The sequence below is a fragment of the Borostomias antarcticus genome (genome assembly GCF_949987555.1).
Source record: "Borostomias antarcticus genome assembly, contig: scaffold_112, whole genome shotgun sequence".
NCBI lineage: Eukaryota > Metazoa > Chordata > Actinopteri > Stomiiformes > Stomiidae > Borostomias > Borostomias antarcticus.
Genome location: NW_028176829.1, coordinates 380,001 through 390,000, shown reverse-complemented (window position 1 = coordinate 390,000; position 10,000 = coordinate 380,001). Strand labels below are relative to the sequence as shown.

The following is a 10,000-nucleotide window of genomic DNA, read 5'->3' as shown; positions in this document are numbered from 1 at the left end:
AGTGTCAGAGCACTTAATATTTATTGATTGCTGTCGGGATGTAATGAGAATTGCCGCGCTCGGGAATCATTTGGTGATGTATAGATAGATAGATAGATAGATAGATAGATAGATAGATAGATAGATAGATAGATAGATAGATAGATAGATAGATGGATAGATGGATAGATGGATAGATAGATAGATAGACACAGCAGCCAATGAGACTGTTCCTACACAGCATCCAATGACACTGTTCCTACACAGCAGCCAATGAAGATGTTCCTACACAGCAGCCAAGGAGGATGTTCCTACACAGCAGCCAATGAAAATGTTCCTACACAGCAGCCAGATTGTGACATCACAGAGCATCCCTGTGATGTCGTCCAGGAAGGGTATAAAAGGGGGCCGCGCCAACCCTGAGAGTCACTAGATAGATAGATAGAGATAGAGACATAGAGATAGATAGATAGATAGATAGATAGATAGATAGATAGATAGATAGATAGATAGATAGATAGAGATAGAGACATAGAGATAGATAGATAGATAGATAGATAGATAGATAGATAGATAGATAGATAGATAGATAGATAGAGATAGAGACATAGAGATAGATAGATAGATAGATAGATAGATAGATAGATAGATAGATAGATAGATAGATGATAGATAGATAGATAGATAGATAGATAGATAGATAGATAGATAGATAGATAGATAGATTTCCTATATTAAGTGCAATTATTGTAAGTCGCTTTGGATATAAGGGTCAGCTAAATGACTGTAATGTACTCAGATGTCATACAAACTCAGAAATACTGTACGCACTCAGAGACACACTGACATAATCAGAGACATACACACACACTCAGACGGTGAGCAATTAAGATTATGGAATGGGGTGTGTTTGTGTCATTAACGGTCCGTCACCCTCTACCCTCCCCAGGTCCCCAAGCCTGGCCACAGGAGAACAGACTCCACCCACAGCAGCAACGAATCAGAGTACTCCTACAACTCAGAGTTCGCCGAATCAGAAGACTCCCGCGCCGCCGAGGTGAGGGGCAGAGAGGCTAGCGGCATAAAATAGAAATAGAACAACATATAAAATGTGTGCATGTTTGTAATATCAAAACGGTGATTAGCGTGTCACCATGACACCGTTTCCTGTCCTGGCAGGATGTGACCCGTGGCCTGGACACGTCTCTGACTCTGAAGCTGCAGAAACGCTTGACGGAGCTGGAGCAGGAAAAACAGTCGCTACGCAACGAGCTGGAAAACAAAGAGGACCAGTTCCAGCGGGCTAGAGCCCGGGTAGGACTCTGATACTACGAAAATACTACTAAAATACTACTACAATACTATGGGCTAGAGCCCGGGTACGACTCTGATACTACGAAAATACTACTAAAATACTATGGGCTAGGGCCCGGGTACGACTCTGATACTACGAAAATACTACTAAGATACTATGGGCTAGAGCCCGGGTACAACTCTGATACTGCGAAAATACTATGGGCTACCTGTAGAGCCTGGGTACAACTCTACTACTACTAAAACTACTACTAAAAAAAATCTACTAAAATACTATGGGCTAGGGCCCAGGTACCACTCTGATACTGCTAAAATATCATGGGATAGGGCTTGGGTACGACTCTAATACTACCAAAATACCACGGGCTAGAGCCCAGGTACAACTCCCAATGCTATTAAAATACTATCAAAGTCTAATACATGTCTAGTTATTCTTTATGTAACATAACTCTCCCTCAGGATGATGAAGAGCATAAGAAGGCCCGCGGAGCAGAGCTGGAGTACGAGTCTCTCAAGGTGAGGAGCAAAGCTGTACCCCGGGCTTCTGTCAGAAGCCTCGTCTACAGGCACCAAGGGCCCCCTTCTGACGGCCGCCATGTTTTTTTTCCACCCCCTCCCCCCCCACAGCGCCAGGAGCTGGAGTCCGAGAACAAGAAGCTGAAGCACAACCTGACCGACATGAGGCAGAGCCTGCTGGGTAATGTAGGCGCAGGGGCCGGCGCTCCGGGCTCCCCGGCCTACAAGGTGCTCCTGGACCAGCTCAACGGCGCCTGCGAGGAGCTGGATGTGCGCAAGGAGGAGGTGCTGATCCTGCGCTCGCAGCTGGTCAGCCAGAAGGAGGCCATGCAGCACAAGGTAGGGGTCGGCTGGGGGTCACCGACCGTCCGGAAGCTTCCGTATGGGGCTGGTCAGTGGGGGCCAGGGTGTGTGTGTTAACATGAAAGGATCTGATCTGACTACTACCAGTGTTTCTAACTTTTCCGTCTCTCCCCCCCACACACAGGATGAGAAGGTACAGAGAGCCTGTAGCTGCATGTTCTAGACACAACCACCTCATGTTCACACTGAACCATTCCACCATGTCTAACCAGTAGTATACGAGTCTAACATTTCATTTCATTTCAAACCTTTATTCATACTCGTAAACAGGGGTGAAAATTAACCTTTTGGCTCGCGGTGAGTCACCTGCCAAGGGGACTGTAGATGAAAAAATCTACCGGCCAAGTATATATATCTTTCAGATAGCCTTCCGAAATCTAGTCGCCAACTGGAAATTTTACCTGCATTTGGCCGGTTAATGTTAATTTTCAGCCCTGCTCGTAAAGCACTGAGGTTTCCCTCATTTACAACAGGACCCCGACTAGAGTCTGCTTGGTTACATTCACCTGTCACTACTGACACATGCTGTCCGCTGCTTGCAAGTACCGCTGTTAGTTCGCCCAGTAGGAGCTGTCAGCGATAGGATAGTTAAACATCCATGATGGAGATGTGTGTGTGTTTGTGTAATGTCCCATGGTGACATTATAGGGCACTGCTGCATCACATTAGCACCCCCTCAACACCGTGACCTTCTGTAGACACATGCCCATATCAGTGTAAACTGTCGGAGCTATGATTGTAAAACAGCTACACATGCTCACGTGTGTGTGTGTGTGTGTGTGTGTGTGTGTGTGTGTGTGTGTGTGTGTGTGTGTGTGTGTGTGTGTCAGGAGACCATGACTGAGCCTATGCACCATGTCGAGGACGTTTCCAAGATGAAGGACTCTGGTGAAATTAAACAGGCTTACATCGGCCTAAAGGACACCAACAGGTACACTCTTCTCTCTCTCTCTCTCTCTCTCTCTCTCTCTCTCCATCCTGTCTTCCTCCTCCTCCCTCTCTCTCTTCCTCCTCTTCTGTCTTCCTTGACCCCTGTCCCGCTCTCCTCAGAGCGCAACCAGGCGCTCGTTACAGTTCAGACCACCCGTGTGTGTGTGTGTGTGCGTGTAAGAGCTGTGAGTGTGTGTGTGTGAACCGCTCTTTCTCTCTGTTTTGTGCAGATCCCCCAGGTTCTTGCGTAAGCCGCTGGAAGCCAATGAGCTCCTGAGTAGGCTCAGGTAACCAATCAGGTGTGGCCTATGCATCATGAGGCGGAGCATGCATGGCCATGCTAAACCAATTGGAAAAGGGATACCAAAGGCTGATATAGGCGATATGGCTAAATAGGGAAGGCTAAGCTAGGTTAGCCTGTGTAGCAACAGCCATCTTACCACCATGGTGATGAAGCTAAGCTAGGTTAGCCTGTGTAGCAACAGCCATCTTACCACCATGGTGATGAAGCTAAGCTAGGTTAGCCTGTGTAGCAACGGGCATCTTACCACCATGGGGATGAAGCTAAGCTAGGTTAGCCTGTGTAGCAACGGGCATCTAACCAGCATGGTGATGAAGCTAAGCTAGGTTAGCCTGCTCTAACGGCATGGGGATTGACCCACCAGCTCCAGGGGGACTGTAACAGACCCAGTGTTCATCTCAAATACAGGGTGTCTTTGAGATCGCGTCTGAGATCAATTCCGAACAAATGTGGCGAAGATTTTAAAATGAACGGTTGACATTTTATCAGCATAGTAGCTTGAGGTGTCGTGGCTCTGTCAGGGTGGGCTGCTAAGCGTTTGGGTAATGAGCCAGTTGCTGGAGCCAGTGGAAGAGTTAAACAGCCTCGCAGCATGGCAACAGCATGGAATGGCTCTCTTAGTGGCACAGGAAGTGATGTAGATGGTTTGGGGAGGGGGGGGGGGCGGGTGTAGGAGGCCTAGCTAACAGCCCTATGGAATGACCTGGCATGACCCCTGCATGGATCACCTGTTCGTGGCATTCATTTGTTTTTCTACTTTGACCGCCGCCCTCGTGATTTTGTGTGACCCTCTTTTCTGTTCCCTCCTCATGTCAGTGTTGTGGACTCATCTCTCTGTCACACCACAGTCACAGAGCTTTCCGCATTTGAAACACACACACACTGATATAGAAGCAGGCCGGTACGTCAGTTAGTCACACTTGAGCAATAAGACACGAGAGGGAGTGCTTTACTGTGGTTTATTGGCACGGCTGTGGTGCAGCCGCAGGCACGACGCGAAGCGGACCACAGACGTGCCAATAAACCACAGTAAAGCACGACCTTGAGTGTCTTATTGCTTTTATACAACAGCACTGCACTGTTGTTAATTTTATTTTGGAAAAGACGGGTTTATAGTGTTCAGTCTTGCTTAAATATTTTGTTTCAGACCTCCACGATACGACAGCTAGTTCCGACGAGCGATAGGGAGTAGGAATACATTTGGTGATTAACCCAGTGCCATTATAAGCCTTAAAGGCACTGCTTGGAATCCGTCTTAGCCAATCACAATGCGCGGTCGGAACTAGCTGTTGTATAAATGCACACAATGCACACACACGTACACAACGCACACACACACATACGTTCACACGCGCGCACATTCTACTTTGATTTAGAGTCCTTGCTTAGCTTACGTGTCACACAGCATTTCAAGTATGTTGTCTATCCTCTCTCCTCACCATGGATGTATTATATAAACTGGATACAGCCACTCCATTCACTGGCCGCTATCAACAATGAAGCCCTATTGAACCGCGCCATCTTGGCAAAATTTGTAGTCATTTGACTATTTCCGGTTACTTTTGACTTGCGCAGTTGTGCTTTTCTGGCCTTCCGGTTACTTTTGACTTGCGCAGTTGAGCTTCTCTGGCCGACGCGCGTCCACGAAAAAGTTCACATTTCTCTGAAATGTAGACGCGCGTTCCCGGCTCTCCCCGCTTTGATTTAGCAATGAAAACCGGCTTGCATATTAACCTGTTTTTGTCAAATATATCAATTGGAGAAATTATTTTTTGATCCTGGCATCTTAGTTTTAACAGGTTAAATATAATTTAACATGTTTTGTTTGCTAGTAGATGGTATTCATTCCGTTCGCGATAACGTTATTGCAGCCAGGCTAAATTCCTCCAGGGAGTCAGTGACAGGCGAGTTGAAGAGCTTCACTCCCCGCCAGCAGGAGCTCTGGCCGCGGCTACCGCATCTTGGATAACCCGCTGAGTTCCTGGCTGCTATTTCACATTCGCCCTTGATCAATCCCAATACCGATCCATGGTAACAATGAATCAATCGTTCAGATCAGATCGGAAGTGCTGCATGCATGTTACAACATCATTGTTAGCTTTATTAACATAACCATAGCCTACATTTATCTCTCTAACGTTAGGCTATCCATCTTACACCAGTCGGCCATTCGATAAATGGAAGCGGTGAACGCCAACGTTGACTGAAAACACCCAAACTCAGTGTATCGTTTCATCTTCATGCTACACATCAACTCCTTTACATTGTATGTGAATAAATTCCTGTTATTCTAAAAATATCGACAATATCCCAAGGTTGGTGAGTATGGCAAGCTATAAGCTATTAATACAAGCATACCGCTCAAAAAGGGCTTAATACATACAACAAACTGATCAGGCTAATCATTTTTTAATGAAAATGACCACAAGACAACCTCCTGTGCATAGTTGAAATGGTAGTGGGATACGGTGATAAACTGGAGTGATCATTTGACAGCAATTATTAGCCTTTTCCAGGAATGGACAGAAATGGGATATTTTTAGAATAACAGGAATTTATTCACATACAATGTAAAGGAGTTGATGTGTAGCATGAAGATGAAACGATACACTGAGTTTGGGTGTTTTCAGTCAACGTTGGCGTTGACCGCTTCCAGCTATCGAATGGCCGACTGGTGTAAGATGGATAGCCTAACGTTAGAGAGATAAATGTAGGCTATGGTTATGTTAATAAAGCTAACAATGATGTTGTAACATGCATGCAGCACTGCCGATCTGATCTGAACGATTGATTCATTATTACCATGGATCGGTATTGGGATTGATCAAGGGCGAGTGTGAAATAGCAGCCACGAACTCAGCGGGTTTTCCGAGATGCGGTAGCCGCGGCCAGAGCTCCTGCTGGCGGGGAGTGAAGCTCTTCAACTCGCCTGTCACTGGCTCCCTGGAGGAATTTAGCCTGGCTGCAATAACGTTATCGCGAACGGAATGAATACCATCTACTAGCAAACAAAACATGTTCAATTATATTTAACTTGTTAAAACTAAGATGCCAGGATCAAAAAATAATTTCTCAAATTGATATATTTGACAAAAACAGGTTAATATGCAAGCCGGTTTTCATTGCTAAATCAAAGCGGGGAGAGCCGAGAGAGCCGGGAACGCGCGTCTACATTTCAGATAAATGTGAACTTTTTCGTGGACGCGCGTCGGCCAGAGAAGCTCAACTGCGCAAGTCAAAAGTAACCGGAAATAGCCAAGTGACTACAAATCTAGCCAAGATGGCGCGGTTCAATAGGCCTTCACTTTAGATTTCGATTCCTGGGGGCTTGCTCCTCACACACACTCACACTCCCCTCTCGTACCCCCCCCCCCCCCCCCCAATCACACCCCGCCCCCTCTTCACGTTGCTGGTTGTGTTGTGTCCCTGTCTGCCCTGTGTGTCGCTCAGATCGCCCACGCCAGACTTCCATAGGCTGAATGAGGACGGCGAGCTGTGGCTGGTTTATGAGGGGTTAAAGGAGACCAACAGGTTAACCGCGCCCCCCGAGGCGTCTTGCCAGTGTGTGTGTGTGTGCGAGCGCATGTGGATGCCGGTGTGAAGGGACGACATGGCGCCACGTTCCTTCCCTCCATCCCTCCTCTCTTTCTCAGCTCCCTCCCTCTTATCTCTCGCTTCCTATTGGTTGATCAGAGGCGGTTAACCCCCCTCTCGAGTGTTGTGGTGTGACCGACCGTGTTGCACCTTGTCCTAAATCCTCGCACCCTTTCCTACTGTACTAACCGGCTCCCGGTTTTGCCTCGGCGCTCGAAGCGCGGCACCCTAAGTAGAACGACTCCCATCGGTGTGGCGCTTCGCTCTGGCGCTCTCCCCCCGCGGCGAGCGCGGGCCGCCGGCGTCTCTCCTCTCTGCCTCGGGACGCCGCCCCACCGCCCTCCCGCCTCCCCCCGGGGGTGTGACGGCGTCGGCTCGGACCGGACCGGACCTCCCGAGTCAGAGGAGAGGGGGGAGGGGAGGGAGGGTGGGGAGCTCTCCCCCGGGGAAGGAGGTCTTCCCGGCTGGGCTGCGTGTCGCCAGATGGGGGGCGCTCGCTTGCCCCCCCCCCCCCCCCCGAGAGCGGAGGACTGCAGCGGCGAGGTCGTCCCGCCTTGACCCTCCCGGCCCAGCGAAACGCCTCCCACCCTCCTCCTCTGGGCGTTCTTCTGACTAGTCTCTCTCCTCTCTCTCTCTCATCCCCTCATACTTCCTCCCTCCTTCTTCTTTCGCCCCCTTCTCTTGCTCACACGCTCATTCGGACGCACGCCCCCCCCCCTCAAGGTTGCTGGAGTCCCAGCTGCAGGCGCAGCGGCGCAGCTACGATAATGAGGTGGAGGTTCTGCGAGGAGAACTGCAGAGCGTGAAGGAGGAGAACAACCGGCAGCAGCAGCTCCTGGCCCAGAACCTCCAGCTGCCCCCGGAGTCCCGGATAGAGGCCAGCCTCCAGCACGAGATCACGCACCTCACCAACGAGAACCTGGTACGGACACACACACACACATGCAAACGCACAAAAATCAGAGAAACGGCTTAACGTGACACCTCACACACCTCTATGACGCGCACGAATGCGCTCGCTGCGCGCCGAACACACACACACACACACACACACACACATGCGTGCGCGTACAGAGCGCAGACACGCAGAGCAGCGCAATATCACACACCTCGTCAACGAGGGCCCGTCGAGTCTACACCCACTCACACACACACACACACACACACATACTCATTGCAGATGCACAGCAAGAGACCGCGTGCCTCCTCATTGAGAACCTGCAGGGTACGCATATGTAAACACACTTGCAGAAGCACACACAGTACACAGTAGTACGACATCACTCCGCTTGCTAGGGGGAGGGGGGGGGGGGGGGGGGGGGGGCAGGCAGGGGAGGGGCATCATGCTCAAGGAATGATAGAATAAATGCTGTTACGAGGCCGTTGTATGTTTCTGCTGTAAAGTGTGTGTGTCCGTCCTGTATCACACTGTAAAGTGTGTGTGTGTCCATCCTGTATCACACTGTAGAGTGTGTGTGTGTGTGTGTGTGTCATGCTCAAGGAATGATAGAATAAATGCTGTTACGAGGCCGTTGTATGTTTCTGCTGTAAAGTGTGTGTGTCCATCCTGTATCACACTGTAAAGTGTGTGTGTCCATCTTGTATCACACTGTAAAGTGTGTGTGTGTGTCCATCCTGTATCACAGACCACAGATGACCCAACAGCCTATCGGGAGACCCGACTCATCATTTTACGACGGATGGTTGTATGTAGAGAAAACATTGCATCTGTGTGTTGTGTGTGTGTGTGAATGAGAGAGAGGGAGAGACTGTGTGTTCCTGCACGTGTGTGAACACTAACCGAGACTGTGTGTGTGTGCGTGCGTGCGCACTCCACAGAGCAGCGTTTTAATGTGATGTCTGCTCTAACAGCCACAGCAGCGTGTCCTCCTTTCCTAACCCACAGAGGAGAACCAACCTCCTTCTGCTCCTCCTCCTCCTCCTCCTCGTCCACACAGGAGTCCACTCTCTAATAAACTACCGGTTAATCAGCACTCCCCCTCCCCTGAAATCAGACACCCTCGGTGCCCTGGGCGATGGAGACACAGTTTTACAGAGAGGAAGCGATATTCTAAAATATTTGCCGAAAGGGGTATTTCATCCAAATTGGAAAAGCATGTTTATATCTATAGCTCATTTGTATTCAGGACTAAGAGTTGTAGTCCAGGAGTTTGGCTAGTGTAGCAACAAGTTTGGCTAACTACAGCAACAAAGTATGCTAGTAGAATTTAAGACTTATTTATTTAAATAGGGACAAGTAGTGGAATAAACGTATTCTGGAAGCCAGATGGCATCGCGGAAAAACTTTTTTTGCGATGAGTATGGCTTTCAAGATAGAATAAACCCAGTGTAGATCACCGTCTAACTCTGGCCCATTCACGGGCTACTGTCAGGGAATAGGTTTGTCAGGAAAGGTGACCCGAGACTTTGTCTCCATCATCAGATCTCCGCTCCCTAGATGAGTGGAATCTGAAGGTTTCGTAATGATCCTCTCTGCCACCAGAGGGCACTCTTCTCTACAGCCTCAGCTTTCTGTCTGCACCCTGATCCCAGCTGCACGCTATAGCTAGACCAGGCTCCACTGTTTCCCTCACTCCTCTCTCTCTCTCTCTCTCTCTCCATCTCTGGCAGGATCTGATGGAACAGTTAGAGAAGCATGACAAAACCATCTTCTCCAAGAAGATCGGAGGTATGGGAACAAGACTTCTGTCTGTCTGCATGTGAGCGGAGGTGTGTGTGTGTGTGCTGTCTGTCTCCCCCAGGGGGCCATGTGTGTACAGTAATCAACCGTGTGTGCATGTGCATGTGTGTGCGTGTGTGTGTGTTGTCTGTCTCCCCCAGGGGGCCGTGTGTGTACAGTAATCAACCGTGTGTGTGTCCCAGCCGGTCAGGGAGAGGGCCAGGTGTCCCCGGGTCAGATGGTGGACGAGCCCATCCGTCCGGTGAACATCCCTCGCAGGGAGAAGGACTTCCAGGGCATGCTGGAGTACAAGAAGGAGGACG

The 10,000-nt window shown here is 49.3% G+C and overlaps 1 protein-coding gene across 1 annotated transcript in view; it reads left to right on the top strand.

The window, feature by feature from the left end:
• Positions 1-759: 759 nt before the first annotated feature.
• Positions 760-10,000, top strand: part of LOC311328122 (unconventional myosin-Va-like) — a gene marked incomplete at both ends in the record, with an annotated part of 17,052 nt that continues 7,811 nt past the window's right edge. The window contains 13 exons of the mRNA XM_084462148.1: positions 760-765; positions 929-1,036; positions 1,159-1,293; positions 1,753-1,809; positions 1,921-2,148; positions 2,297-2,305; positions 3,003-3,103; positions 3,333-3,389; positions 6,854-6,934; positions 7,721-7,919; positions 8,644-8,703; positions 9,629-9,686; positions 9,881-10,000. The exon at positions 9,881-10,000 is cut by the window's right edge and continues 30 nt beyond it. Of these exons, the coding sequence (XP_084318274.1) occupies positions 760-765; positions 929-1,036; positions 1,159-1,293; positions 1,753-1,809; positions 1,921-2,148; positions 2,297-2,305; positions 3,003-3,103; positions 3,333-3,389; positions 6,854-6,934; positions 7,721-7,919; positions 8,644-8,703; positions 9,629-9,686; positions 9,881-10,000 (1,219 nt within the window). The remainder of the gene's footprint in view (positions 766-928; positions 1,037-1,158; positions 1,294-1,752; positions 1,810-1,920; positions 2,149-2,296; positions 2,306-3,002; positions 3,104-3,332; positions 3,390-6,853; positions 6,935-7,720; positions 7,920-8,643; positions 8,704-9,628; positions 9,687-9,880) is intronic.